The sequence below is a fragment of the Myiozetetes cayanensis genome, unplaced genomic scaffold (genome assembly GCF_022539395.1).
Source record: "Myiozetetes cayanensis isolate MyiCay16 unplaced genomic scaffold, myiCay2020 scf5-8, whole genome shotgun sequence".
Classification (NCBI taxonomy): Eukaryota; Metazoa; Chordata; class Aves; order Passeriformes; family Tyrannidae; genus Myiozetetes; species Myiozetetes cayanensis.
Window position 1 is genome coordinate 86,007,786 of NW_026087742.1, and position 14,902 is coordinate 86,022,687.

The following is a 14,902-nucleotide window of genomic DNA, read 5'->3' on the forward strand; positions in this document are numbered from 1 at the left end:
AGTTTGTTGTTTTTTTTCCATTCCCTGATGCCCACTGCTCTTCATACATGGTGCTCCTACTGACAGCACAAGGAACTGCTCAGAGATAAAGGGCTTGTAAATAAAAATTTCAGTGCAGCACCAAGTGGTACGTCACTAAAGGCTTACTTGTACACATGTACATATACTGCATATCCATGGGATCTGCAAGGAAAGCTGTAGTCTTAGCCAGTGAATTATTAGAAGAAAAAGCTCTTTATTTTGCTTCTGTATGAAATTGCTGAACTAGGTTAAAAGACAGCTTCACATTTGGGAAGCTTACTGTATTTACAGTGAGCCTTCTCCCAAACATGGCTGGATCCATGAGGCATTACCCAGCTTCCTTGAATTACCCTATGCAGTGAAGAAGTCAAACAGATGACTAGAACTACAAATAATAAAAAATACTCTTTATTCCCATTAAAAATAGGCATATATTATACACAACTGAATAAAATTCACAACAGTGACTAGAAAACTAGTATCACAGCAGCAAGCCAGGGAGCTTCTATGGAATGTTTGGGGGAACAACTAGTAGCACACAGCTCTGTGGCACATACATTATTCATTTTGCTGATGTAACATTCCAAAGCCGAGACATTACTATGAGAAAGGATAAAGAAGGCAAACCACTGGCAAATCGTGATCCGGAAAATAAGGTAAAAATCAGCTCCATTTCTTCTTGATTTCTGTGGAACAGATTTGTTGTTATAGGCAAGAGGAAAAGAATAGCAGCATAAGATGACAGAAAATAAAATAATAAAGCACATTAACAGAAAAAAAAAGTATAATGGAATACACCTATAAACGTGCTACCGGAATACAGAGGCCTACTGTATTACAGGAGCAGAAAGCATAAGGCACCTATTAGTCCTGAGGCTGAAAAGATTTTGATGGGACCTGCAAAAGAGGCCACTGCCTGTTTTTCATGTCAGAAAACATGACTTTGGTGGATTCTTGCTAAGAAAGAACTCTTGTTTAAGAAGAAAAAGAAGCTCAGGTAATACCTTCTGGTTTCCAAAGGATGAAGGAATGACAAGGAAAGACTTTGTCTTTACTCCAAATAGCATATTCCTTAGAATCACAGAATATTCTGAGTTGGAAGGGACCCACAAGGATCACCAAGTCCAACTCTTAAGTGAGCGGCCTGTATGGGGATTGAACCCACGGTGTGTAATTAACACCATGCTCTGACCAACTGAGCTTTTCAGGCTATCCAACTTAAAAATAAATCATGGGTTTTTTTAGGGGACTACCGTAGTAGTAGGGAAAAATGCAGCTGAGATTGGCATGAGTAGCCAGTCATTGGACTTTAAAGTCAGAGACTAAGACTGGGAGACGATCGTACATCCTTTCCACACCTAATGCAAAGGATGGAAATCAGGTATATGACCACACATCATGGAAAAAAAGAACATATGGGAGTGACAGGGAAGAGAATACAGCTGTTTTCAGCCTTCCTAGTCCAAAATCCATCATGCAGAGACACAAAAGACAACCCTAAAATGACTGTATACTGAACACTAAAGCTTTTGTAGGCAAGAGGGTTGGAAAATGGAATGTTAAATTTGGGATTACTAGTAAAGTCTGTGAAACAAGGTATCACAAGATTGACTAAAACCCAGCAGAATAGTAGTCATGACTAGAATACAGGAATTAAAGGAAGTAAATAGTAAATAAGTAAATAAGACTGCTTATAAAAGAGGATATGTGGCAGCCCAGCTTCCAATGTCTGTAAGGTGGTCAATTACAGATATAAACCCTAAAATTGCCTCAAGACAAAATCAGTAGTAAAAACAGAAATTACAGTAAAGAGGCCTTTAAAAGATAATATTGAGGGTCCGTTATGCAATCAAGATAAAATTTAGACATGGATTGTATTAATTAAGATTACAGAAGAAGTAAAGTGAAGGAATTTACAGTTGTGTTTTCTTAGACTGAAAAGCTTCAAGTATTCTTAAAACTATAGATTATAAAAGCTATGCTGCTCTAAGTACTCGGAAGAGTTACTTCTGAGGGTGGGCAGCTGGACTCAAGCAACATCTTCCAGCCTTATATTTTTATGCTTCTGAATACACTTATTAAAAGCAGTCATATCTGATTACATTTTCTTTGTGTGTTTAGTGTGAAAGACATCCACTGTTGTTTCGTGACAAGGTCGCAAGTCAAAGTCACAGTATCCAATGCTGAAACGACCCTGCAGAAATTAACAGAATTGACATGGTGAGCAGATTCTGTAGAAGAGCTCATTTTAAGTTAATTAAAGAGGTCAAAGCATTTTTACCTGTGGTTTCTTAAAATAATCAAGACCCCTTCCAATCTTAATCATCCATCCATTGTTGAACCTGTTTTAAAAATTCACAAATTTGAACACTATGAGTATGCTGAATTAAAAAATAGTTACATCCGCATGATGCACAAGCTCCTTGTTTCAATCACCATTATTTCCTAGTGTAAACAGTACCTGTGTCAACCCCAGAAGACACTCTTCTGTATAAAGAGACAACTAATATTATGTTCGCAATTAGACAACATGAAACTATGGAGGCTGATTTTATCCAGTGAGGGCCACTGCCTTCTACTATCTTAACCACAGCTGTAATTGATAGTTGTCTCAAAAGTTAGGGTTAAATAGTTTGACTTCTGATAATAATATAAAAAACTGGCATTTGCACATTTTTTAAAACCCGCACCTGATTTCTCGGTCGTGTATTGAAGATGAAAATTCAATATTCAGTGTTACTCCATAATTCCTTAATGACTGCTGTATTTCTTCCAAGCCACTCATCTGCTGACTCCTCCCACTACCCTGTCAAAAATAAAAATAATGTGGTGGGGGTTTTTTCGTTTGTGTTTTGTTTTGTTTTTTTTAATATAAATTCACTCTGGGTCACCTCTTCCTGAACTCACCAATAAAAACTGTTTAGTATCAAAGTAAACCAAAAGGAAGTAACTTGGATGGAGGCAGATTTGCAGTTTCAAAGACAGGATAAAGAGCAGACAGATTACAGGTCCATTTGCTAAGGGACATGGAGGAGGAGCTCACTCTCAGCCCTTTGAAACTAGATATGAATTACTATTAAAAATAATAGTTTTAATAAATGCAATGCTAGTTTGAGAGATTATAGCTCATTAAAGCCTCTAAAATGACAACTAAATACAGCTATTGAAAGAGCAAAAAACCCCGTATCTCCATAGATGCTTTGCTTTTGATGACATTTTCTGTAACAAAACTTTCACAGAGACATCTTTTTGATTTAAGACTCTGCTTACCAAGAATTTTAGAATTAGAATTAGAAAACTCTGAACTTACAAAATTACTTATGTTCCAGTATCACATCTTTATTTTTCTCTTAAGTCTGAGTTTTCTGCTGAAAGCATCAGAGCCCGAGTCTAACAAGTTCTGGTAACAGAAACCAAAACCTAGACACTTACCTCATCACAGGAAGTGAGGAGGTGGATTGTTTTCACTTTGCACGGCCCCTTAATTAGCATCTCGCAGAATCGTAGAAAATTGTACAACTGTAAAAGTTTTATTTAATTTAGTAGCTTGGAATGTCTCTAGTAAGTACATCTGTATTAGTTACACCAAGTATCTACTTGCCTGATGAACATGCCTAATGTACGGGTCCTCCACCCAAACTTCAGAAACAATCTCAGTAAGGTACTCATGGAAAAGCTTTTCATAGCCAAAACCTGTTGCGTTTTCCTCTATCCTGATTTGCTTATGGTATTTGCCATCTGAAAAGAAAGTAAGTCTCTCTTTAAGTAGAGGTCAGGACATAATTTCTGTGTTAGAACACCTCACCCATCAAACATTCGCATAACAACAGACATTTGAAAGTGAATGGGTACATCGAGGCTCACAGAATCACAGAATGGGTCAGGCTGGAAGGGACCATAGTGGGTCATCTGGTCCAGCCTCCCTGCTCAAGCAGGGTCATCCCAGAGCACATGGCACAGGATTGTGTCCAGACAGTTCTTAAATATCTCCAGTGAAGGAGACTCTACAAACCCTCTGGACGACCTGTTCCAGTGCTCAGTCACCCTCACAATAAAGAAGTTCTTCCTCATATTCAGGTGAAACTTCCTGGGAGTCGGTTTCTGCCCTTTGCCTCGTGTCCTATTGCTGGGCACCACTGAGCAGAGCCTGGCTCCATCCTCTTGGCACCCTCCGTTTACATTTTAATACGTACCTTGTTTCTCTTTCTCGATGTGTTTTTTAATGTCTTCGGCTCTGGTCATGTATTCGGAGATCTTCTTCCGGTAGCGGTGCTTTTTGCCTCATCCTTGGTGGCTGTGACCCACAAAAGCACAGGGGCCATTAAAAAGCTCTCCCCAGCCCTCCCCGGCCCCGCTCTCCTGGGGGGACGCCGCCAGCTGCCCCTCTCGCCTTCCCCGTGGGACGACGGCCCTCGGCGCCCGACACAGCTCCAGTGTCCCCGGGGCCGTGCCCGACCCCCGAGGCCGCGGCGCCGCCTCGCCCGGTACCTTTCACCACCTGCAGCAGGAGATCGATGCCCTCCTGGTAACACACCAGCGACTCCTGGAACCGCGACGCCAGGTCCAGCTCCACCGCCCGCTTCACCGTCTCCGCCCCGGCCCGCTCCAGCGCGGCGGTGCCATCGCCCCCCGACCGCGACATGGACGGGGACCGGCACCGGCACGGCGACAGGGAACGGGCAGGGAGGTGAGGAGGGTGAGGAGGAGAACGAGGGAGATGGAGGGGGGCGGTGTCGCACTCTTGTCCTTCCGCCCTCACGGAACTGAGGTGCCGCGGCGCTGCGATCCGGCCGAAAGAAAGAGGGCGCACCGCGATGGCCGCCGGGGCGGTCCGGGCGGGCCTGGGGCTCGCAGGAGTCGGGAAGGTGGGCATGGGGATAACTGGGGCGGGATCCAGGTGGGGATCTGGGGCGGGATCCAGGTGGGGATCCGCGCGGGGTATGGGGCTCGTGGCTGCGCCGTCTGTTTGCGGGTATTCAGAGCTGCAAGGAAAGTGCAAACGAGTTGTGCCCTCCTCTCTTTGCAGCTACTGGGAAAGAGGATGGACGGGATGGCGTCCCCAGCCTGGGCTCGCTGTCTCTTTACCAGGTCGAGAATTCCAGACTCGGTATGTGCTTCTGTAACTGAGAAACTGAAAAACGGGTGTTAGCCTGCTAAATGTTGTGTTTGCTGTGGTGTGACGGATTTCCAGAGAGACTCTGTGGGATGAGCAAGTTCATAGTGCTCTGGGTGAAGAACTGGCTGAAGGGCAGAGCCCAGAGCGTTGCAGTGAACGGAGTTAACATCTCACTGGTGACAGGGCAACAGCGATGTTCCTCAGGCTTCAGTTCTAGGGCCAGGTCTGTTCAAAATATCTCTCAACAATCTGGATGCAGGAGTTGAATACACCATTAGCAAGTTTGCAGAGAGATCTAGACAGATTGGAGCATTGGGCAATCATCAGTGGCATATAATTTAACTAGAACAAATGCCAGATACTGCACCTGGTACAAATTGATACAGGACACAGGTATAAACGGGGACAAGAGTGGCTGGAGAGCAGCCCTGCAGAAATGATCTGGCAGAGCTGGTGGGCAGCAACTCAGCAGGACTCAGCAGGGAACCCAGGCAGCCAGGGGGGCAAACCCCATCCTGGAGGGCCTCAAACACAGCACAGCCAGACAGTCAAAGGAGGTGATTATCCTGCTGTATTCAGCATTGGTGCAGCCTCGCCTCCAGTGCTGTGTGCAGCCTACGTGAGCCCCAAACTTTATGAAGGACGTGAGGGTCTTTGAATGCATCCAGAGGAGGGCAACAAAGGTGGTGACAGGGATGGAAGGCATGTCCTGAGAGAAGCAGCTGAGGACTCTGGCTTTGTCTGGTTCAGAGAGAAGGAGGCTCAGAGATGACCTCACTTCTCTTGGCAGCTTTCTGAGGGGGGAAGCAGAGAGGGGGGTGCCGAGCTCTTCTCCCTGAGATCCAGTGACAGTGCGCATGGGAATGGCTTAGAGCTGCATCAGCACAGGTTCAGACTGGACATGAGGAAGCATTTCTTTACTAAGAGGGTGCTCAGACACTGGAACAGGTTTTCTAGAGAGATGTTCAGCTTGCCAAGCCTGTCAGCGTTTAAGAGACATTTGGACAATGCCTTAATAATGTTTTAACTTTTGGTTCACCCTGAAGTGATCAGGAGATGGACTAGATGATTGTTGGTGAGTCGCTTCCAACTGAAATATTTTGTCCAATAAATAAGTAAACCAAAATGATGGGAAGTTTGACTTGCACTTCACGTTTTTACACTTACATCTTTAGCTTATTTTTGCAAGATACCATCTTGTGTCAGTTGATTCTTTGCCTTAAAAGCATTCTTAAAGTCTGTGGAAAAACATGCCATCCAGAGGCTGAGCACAGGCTCCCTGAGGAGATGCACGTGAATTAGGTGTTCTGCTGGTCCGGTGTTGTCCGTGTGTTTCTGTGGGTCGCTATCAGCAAACCATTTTAAAAATATATTTGACTTCATGTTATGAAAGCTAAATTTTAGTTCATTTTGTTGGTACTTGGACTGCCTGAAAAGAAAAACATGTAAGAATTTTTAACAAGGTTGAAGTATGTTTTAGAGAGTAGCTGACTATAATAATAATTATCAGATATTTAGGAAAAAACCCTCTGGTTTTGTGGACTTTTCATTCTAGGTATTTCAGCCGCGGCCTGGAGATCATGAGAAGTATGGAGGTGACCCTGAGCAGCCCCACAAAATCCACGTTATTACTAGAATAAGATGCGTCAAAGGTCGCCCATATTGGGAAAAGAAGATAATACATGACCTTGGGCTGGATAAAGTATGATTATTGTTCTTTACACTTGTTGTATACATCAGAAATGGAGCGTTAAGGTGGTTGAGTTTTTAAGGACCTCAATTTTGCAGTCACAAAACATAATTACATTTATAGCAGCTGAGGGGAATGTTCATGGCAAATGCACTTTTAGTAGGTATTCAAAATATCCCTATATGGTATTGTGCTGCATGCTTGAGGAGGACTTCATCCCAAGAATTCTGCTAAAACAATAGAAATAGATTTGTAGATACTTTTAATTCAGTTTTCTCTGTGGGTCATATTATTTAGATATCGCAGGAAGGCAAATAAGACTCGTTTATCAATGAAAAGGATTTGAAAGCCAAGACTGTAAGAGTTTGTGTCAAAGATGCGTTTATCCAAGCTTTTTGGGCTAGCTGCACATTGTGCAAAGATTCATCCAGTCAGTGTTATATTACAGAGAATAAAATGTGTGCTTGACCCATTTAAGATGGAACTGAAACAAGCAGTTTTGCTCCTAAATTCCTGTATTTGCATTTATAGTATTTTTAACAGCTGGAAGAAAAATATATTGATAATGGAATGGGAATAAAGCTGAAATTGTCATTTTAGTGAAATCAAGTTTCATCCAGTTTTGATTTCATATTTTTATGTTCATGATGCATGATGGTTCTCTAAATCTTACATCTGCAATTGTGGTTTATATTTTACTGATAGTGTGAAAAGTTCAGTGAACAGAGATTTGGGATTTGGGAATGCATTTGTAAAACCTGTTTTATATTTTATGTAGGCTCATCAGCCAAGACTGCACAAAAATATCCCTTCTGTGAATTCCAAACTGAAAGTTATTAAACATCTGATAAGGTTTGTTAATTATTTGTTTGTTTATTTGTTTATTTGGAATATTTAATGTAACTCTCTTCTAGTCACAGGACTTCACTAAACAAACTCTTTTGCCTGTAGAATAAAGCCGCTGAAACTACCCTACGGGATGCCAACAGAAGAGGAAATACCCGGCACCTATCTTACAAGCAAGGGAGAGCTCATCATTAAACAGCGTCTGAAACCTGTGGAGCAGAAAGAAATTAAGTCATAAGGTGTGCTGGTTGGATTTAGATTTTATAAAATGAATACTTTAAATCCTGAGTTAAGAGTTTGTGTATGAAATGTAAGACAATACTTAACCCTGTCTGGTATGAATGGCAGAGGTGACACTGATGCTTAAAGAATTGTACAGATAGGAAATTCAATGTTGTTAATAGTTGCCTGAAATATTAAATGACTTATAGGTTGTCTGTCTTTGTGTTTTAATTTTGTGAATAGATTGCTGCAGTTTATGGCTAGCTGTAAGAGAAATTTATTTATAAAGTCAGATAAGCAGAGGAGTGAGTAGAATAGAGGTAGCTAAATGATGGTGAGGATGTTTCCCAGCTAACAGTAAAGGTTTACCGTGATGATGCAGGACTTCACTTTCACTGCACAAAGGAGGAAACTGGAACTGAAAAGCCCTCTGGTTAGCAGTCACAGGAGAATCGATTGGCTATCCACAGAGAGTGTCAGGCATTTGGATGACTTACCTTGGTTATCCAGATGTCAGGTTTGTTCCTCACCAAAGAATCTCTCATCTGGCTTCCCTGTAACTTAGAAGTACAAGAACTCTCCATTTGGGAGTAACAGGTAGGTTGTTTAATTTGTCTTCCAGGAAACATGCTATCTCACTTCATATGTATTCCCTGATCCTAAATGTACAATAATAGCCTAAGAGCTGCAGTTTATGTGAAAGTGCATGCTTTTCCTGTTCTAAAATTGCAAACTTTAGAAGTCTGGAGCCCCTGAAGCGTGCCTCTTTGACACGAGTTAGGAGTTATGGGCTGCAAGCTTGTAAAAGACTGTGTGTAGCTTTATTTACAGTTTTGAGAATTGTGGCCAAAGTTAGCAAGCTGCTGCTGTTATCAAATGATAAAGTAGTTTTCATTCCAGCGAGCCTAAATTCCGTGGTTTAACACACTGTGAGCCTCTCCACAATAGACACACTGAAAAGGAGTTAACCTTAATGACTGTATGTTGTGAGAAGATCAGAGGGATACAGTCGCTGAAAATGAATGTTTGTCCTGTCTGCCTGCTTGCAGAGAAGAGTAAACACCAGTAGGAGTTCAAAGGAGTAGACAGACATATCAGTACAGGGAGATAAAAGCTGGAGGCACTGTGCACGGAAGGAAAAGGGTAGGCTGTAGTTGCACTGAAGAGTGTAATGACCTCTACAGGCAGGCTAAAGGCAGAAATGAAAATTTGAGCTGAAATAGAATAGCATGGAAGAAGTGAAGCAGATGAATGATGCTTTTCTTCCCTCCCTCTTTCCCTCTCTTCCTCCCTCCTTCCTTCCAGCATCTGCACAGCATCTTGTGCTGCAGTATGTTAGAACTGCAGTCTCTGCAAGGTGTTGATCATCGTTCCCATGGGGAGGTGCTTAGTACAAGCTGGAATTTGAACCCTTTTGAAGGAGCTTGTAGCACACCCAAGGGGCAGGGCATGCTTGAAAGAGATGGCACAAGTACTAGGGCCCAGAAAATGATCTTTGGATCAAATGAATCTTGTTGCTGGTGAACAGCAAATAATAAGGCTTGTACCAGGACTGGAGTTCCAGAGCACCAAAGCCAGGATGGCTCAGCCTTACCAAGCACGTTCGGGTTGGGGTCCATGGCACTGCAGGCTCGTGAGCCTCCGGCAGAGGGCGCGCTGCCATTTCCATCCCACGTGGTGCGTGTATGGATACGGATATGGATATGGATACGGATATGGATGTGAATCTTTTGTTCATTGCACGGTACAGATGCCACAGCCCACGAACGTACTGCAGGGTGTGCTGGAGGGAATGTGTTAATGAACAGGCTTGCTTGGTACCGTGCAGGGCTTCAAAAGTGTGTGATAAACCACCTAAGTTAAAGCAGAGGTACTAACTGCTTCCCAAGTACCGAGGAGGGAACATACATAGTACCTGTTATTTCTGGGAAAGATTTAGGTACAAGAGATGCTTACAGAGGTCTTTAGTTGACAACCTAACAGTTTTAATGAAAAATGAAATTGTACTTCCTTAAAATGTTGGGTTTGGATGTTTCTGAAGTGGTATTTCTTCCAAGGTCATGAATGTCATACGGTCAGTCTGCTATCCCAAACCTTCTCTGTATAAACACACATTCTCTAAAGATTTTCTTAAGTCTAAAACCTGAACGAACAGAGTGCACAAACACAGTGTATGTCCACATCCTTTAATTAATGAAGCTTTGTCAATGCTCTGTGTAGATCTTTATGAAGCACAGATAAGAGACACTGCCATGTTGTGCAGGGAACAAACAGACTAACATAAGATGATCACAAAATTTGGGTTGGCAGGTATCTCGTAGGTCTCTAGTCCAACCTCCTGCTCAATGCAGGGCCAGTGCTGAGGTCAGACAGGGTTACTCAGTAGTTTGTCCAGCTGAGCCTTGAAAACCTCTGAGTCTTGAAGCCCTCAGGACAGGGACAGCTCAGCCTCTCTGAACAGCCTGCACTGCTGTTTTGTACTGCTGTTAGACAGAGGTATTGGCAGATAAAATGCAAGGCAGATAAAATCTTGTTAAGCGGTGTTATAACTTTCGTGCAGCATTAATTTGCTGCTTGAGAAACTGCAGGCACAGATGAAAATTCTGAATATTCTCCTGAAGTAAGATAAAAAATGTCGAGACAGATGTTGCAGTTTGGATTATTAGCAGTGTTATCTTTTAAGTTTTGGCCTTAGCTGAAAAAAAAAATCATTGGAATCTTGTACTTGTTTCTGGCTTTATTGCTCCCCTCCATTCTTACTGTTTCTGAGGGAGAAATCCAGGTTGTTTTTAATTAGAAGCAAAGTATGAATCAGTGACTCTAATCATTATTAAGAGATCTCAATATCCAATTCTCTTACAGAAATTGGCTCTTGCATCCACATTATTGGCGTAGTTGTGTGTTGTGCCAGTATCCATTTTGTTGTAGTTCTGGACATTGTTAGCTTCTGCATTATTCCACCTGAAATGAGAGTGAAAGAAACACATAAGCAGAGGTGCTACTTCATTAGTAAATAAGCAAACAAACAAAAATCACAACTGAAATGCACTGATTTAGTTTATCCTCCCTTTTCACCAGGTTTGTTGGCCATAGGATTAACATTTCCAGCTCTTTTTGTCATAGAGGTATTCCTTTTGTGTTTTAACTTTGTGAAGAAATCGTAATTTCCTCATTTACTTCCAGACTTGGTGATCATTGCCCCTTGCTGTATTTTGCTAATGTTAACATCTTTAGTTTTATGACTGTTTCCTTGTGTGCATATTCCTTCATGCCCACCCACATTAATAATGTGTTTTTACTGTAGTTGGAGTGAAGGGACCCAACTGTAAGGACTGCTTCAGAGTAATCAGTGATAGGAATATAACTATATTTTCCTCCAGAGGGGACCATACATTTTCAAAATTAGTGTGTTCCTCTTTCAGAGTTGCCAGGATAGGCAATCAGGAGAGGTTACTTTTTGTAGATGGGTGGTAACATGACCAGAGGGACTGGGATGTGTTTAGTTTTCTTCAGTGCTTGGTTTTACAGCATTATTGCGCTTGGCTTTACATGTGTGAAGTGTTTCAAAGCTGACAAAACTCTACCTTTGAGGTTCCTTTGTCCAAGCTGGAAATTTTTTCTGAATTTATAGTCCTGCATAAAATCTCTGTGTCTTATGCTAAGTACTCTTGTGTCCCATGACTTGCCAGTCTTACAGTACTGTTCGTCAGCCTGAAAGTCAGGCCACAGTATCAGCATTCTAGAAACCCCAACCCCACTATTTACTTATCCCACTCTTTATCCAGAGATCTTTACTGCTTACAGGTTGCTTGTGTTCATTCATGATTTACCTCTTTTGTGACTGTATAGAGAGGAAGCAAGCGCAGCTCAAGGTGCAGGTGAAGTCAGCAGATGTGCGAAGGGCAGACTATTGGGGCACTGAAGAGGAATTCCTGCCTCGCTTGTCTTTCAGAGCCTTAAAAAACCAACACGGCTGCAGTTGTAAAGGTGACAGTGTCTAGAAAGCAGCATGACTGCTGCTTCAGTGTTTCCAGGTGCAAGGTGGCTGCTCCTTTCCTCCCCAGCTGCATCAAGAGTGGGAAAATCTGTTTTCTCTAAGAATCTCCCCTGGATCTCTGCCCCAGTCCTCCTTTTTCTCCTGCTTCTCCTCCTCTTATCCTCTTGTATGGGATAGTAAAGCGTAAGTCTGAGGGGGCTGGAGCTGTTACAAAAGCAGATCCCAATGTGTGTGGCAAATGTTTAGGGATTTTACGGATAAGGATACAACTTGGCAAACAAGTGAGGCACAAACGTAGGCATGAATAATGAAGTAAGATCCCCCACTAGCCAGGCCCCTGTGGGGCGTAAAGTGTAACTAACCTGATGATGTAGCAGCTGCAGCCTGCAGGCCTCTGTGCTCAGGTAAAAAAAGTGCTTTTTGAAACAGGACTTATTATCTAAATGTGAAATAGGAGCAGTTAATCTGTTCTTTCCCAAGGGAGTGCTGGAAGGCAAACAGTAGTTTCACAGTGTAAAAGCAGTCTGCTCATGGCCTGACACTCACTGGGGTCCTTCCTAGGTTCTGGCAGTTGACAATCCAGTCAGCAATGGCTTCAGAGCCGTCTGAAAAGACTTAGAGAGTTGCCTTTCAACAGGGCCCCTGCTGCTCTTCTAACTCTGCTTCAGATGAAGGATGAGATTTGTGTTTTCAAGAAGGTTGACTGTAACTGCACTAAACCAAATGCATTTCCATGGTCACCCCAGCCATCCTTCAGCACTGCCCCAGCATGTGACTCTTGAAAAATGATACCAGCAATCAATCACGGCTGGAGCAACACACTTACCATTGCCAACTTCTGCAATGTTGACATGGTATTTCTCCATATTCCTCAAACTTTTTTCTGCAGTCTTCTCTTGAGGCATGAAATCCTGCAACATTACATGCATGACTTTTCCTTTCATTTCTAAAATCCAAACCCAGTTTTTATAAGTCATTATGACTGAGCTGACATTTTGAATCCTTCTGGCTCTATTTAGAGAGAAACAATGATACAATGGACTAATTTTGCTGAAGGGTAAGTGCCCTAGAAATCAATACACAGATAATATAAATGACATTTTATTCAAATACAGAGGGCAGTTCTCTAGCATGCAGACTAGAAGGTGGTTCTTTTAAATCTAAACCTTTGGATGGCATAGTCCCAGATCTAGTGCCTTTTAATTTAGGACTATAATGGAGAAATGTTCAGAAGCTCGGCTCGTGAGGGAAATCCTCTTAAGGGAGGTGGAAAAGCAGGTTTGATGGCAGGGGTTGGATGCACCCAGCAGACCTTCATTTTCTCTGTGATGGTCTTAAATATCGTCTCAAAGGCAACTCTATTCCCAACGTAAACTTACGTGCTCAAGTGGAATTTGTGTTGGATGTGGGAAAATCTGCTTGCATGGCAATGACTGACAGAGACCGGGATCCGTAACAGGCATGAGCTTTTGTGTGAGTGTAAGGGGAGATGAACAGCTGAATTAGTGCCTGCCTACACAGCTCAGACCTTCTGTTTTCACGGTTGGCTCCAAAGCTCCAGTTGTGTCAACATTCAGAAAATTCCCATAACGCTCCGAGCAGGCTAAGAGCGGTGTTTACAACCAGATGTCAGGCCAGCGCAGTGCGTGACTCATGCTGCTAAAATGCTTTCAGATCCATGACTGAAAGCCATGGCATCACTCAGATACCCGTGCAGGCGTTTGTGCTGGCAGGTGCGGTCATGGTGCATCTTGTCGGCTCTGGAGGCGATTACCTCTCGGTCAGGCTAGCCTAAAGCCGCTGTGGAGTTGTGAGGTGAACTGGTGCTTTGTGCACAGTTCATCTCCCCTAATTTTGGCTTGCCTAAAACTTAGATGTCTGGTCTAAGCTTGTGACTTGGGCTGCCCACATGGCCAGTGGAGAAAGGCACCTCAAAAAGGCAGTTTTTCTACTCCAAAATAAAATTAAAAAAAAAAAAAATCAATGAGAGTCAAGAGAAATCCTACACTACTGACTGGCTCCAGCTTGCTTTTCCATAGCTATGGTGAACAAGAAAATCGAAGAGAAACATCCTTCAATTACATCCATTACAATTTATCTGACTTGCAGATTGTTTGTCTTGCAATTTATCTGCATTTATCTGTTGTCAAAACATGCCATTGGAGGAGGGAAAACGTGCAAACAGCAAATGAGAGGAACAGTGCTAAGCTGATCCCAGCAGTTAATAGAAAACAGAGTTTGGTACAGTGAATTATCTACAAGAATATTAGACAAACATCACAGACCTGACATGTTTGCTGCAAGATGTCTCCCCACCTTCTCACCACACTTCCTGCAGACAAATGGGCTTTTTATCTGCTGGTGGAGTTCTGGAGCAGCTGGCTCAGTGCACTCTTACCACACTCACTGGTCATACAAGAAACAGAAATGCCTAACAGCTTGTTGTGTATCCTCCCAAACACAACAGGGTTTCTGCTTTTACAGCACAAACACAGTTTTGATTTAAAAAATGAAATACCTTTTAATTTAATTTAAGGCCCTGCTGCTAACAGTTTGGAACTAGGAGGAGCACTGTCTGGAAACAACTGCTCCCCTTCAGTTCTTGGAAGCAATAATGTGCTGACAATGGGAAAATGAGAACCTGCACTTTTGGACAGAATCAAGTTTTCACAGGCAAAGATCCAGGAACAAAAACATGACCAGAGCTGCAACTGCTGAGAATTCGGATATGCAGAGACTATGCCAGGTCCCTGTTGTTATCCCCTCTTGTACAGAGACAACAAAGGTCAACAACCCTAAATTAGCAGCAGTGTGGATTTCAAAGCTACTGTAGCTGTGCAGCAGTAAGGAAAAAAGCCGCTGGGTGGCAGAACTCCCCACAGCAGAATCCTTCCTGATCCGCTTCTCCCTCACGGTAGATTTGTGTGAAATGCGGTTTCGCTCTTTCAGCATCCCTTTCACATTTTAAGCTGGGGGATTCGTCCTGTGTCATTGCACTGAGAGATTCAGT

The 14,902-nt window shown here is 42.8% G+C and overlaps 3 protein-coding genes across 3 annotated transcripts; 1 reads left to right on the forward strand and 2 right to left on the reverse strand.

Moving 5' to 3' along the window:
• Positions 1 to 566: 566 nt before the first annotated feature.
• MITD1 (microtubule interacting and trafficking domain containing 1) lies at positions 567 to 4,753 on the reverse strand. Its single transcript, XM_050332258.1, is given in 8 exon segments — positions 567 to 2,215; positions 2,303 to 2,363; positions 2,712 to 2,827; positions 3,454 to 3,540; positions 3,623 to 3,759; positions 4,215 to 4,301; positions 4,304 to 4,315; positions 4,510 to 4,753. Coding segments are annotated over 8 exon segments (750 nt in total). The 5' UTR covers positions 4,664 to 4,753; the 3' UTR covers positions 567 to 2,119.
• Positions 4,731 to 8,110, forward strand: MRPL30 (mitochondrial ribosomal protein L30). The gene is made up of 5 exons (XM_050332264.1): positions 4,731 to 4,886; positions 5,048 to 5,128; positions 6,693 to 6,839; positions 7,606 to 7,679; positions 7,779 to 8,110. The coding sequence occupies exons 1-5, from the start codon at positions 4,836 to 4,838 to the stop codon at positions 7,909 to 7,911; spliced, it is 486 nt and encodes a 161-aa protein (XP_050188221.1). The 5' UTR covers positions 4,731 to 4,835; the 3' UTR covers positions 7,912 to 8,110.
• Positions 8,111 to 10,735: 2,625 nt separating this feature from the next.
• Positions 10,736 to 13,635, reverse strand: LYG2 (lysozyme g2). Its single transcript, XM_050332173.1, is given in 4 exon segments — positions 10,736 to 10,856; positions 12,597 to 12,691; positions 12,693 to 12,838; positions 13,602 to 13,635. Coding segments are annotated over 4 exon segments (396 nt in total).
• Between the last annotated feature and the right edge of the window lie 1,267 nt (positions 13,636 to 14,902).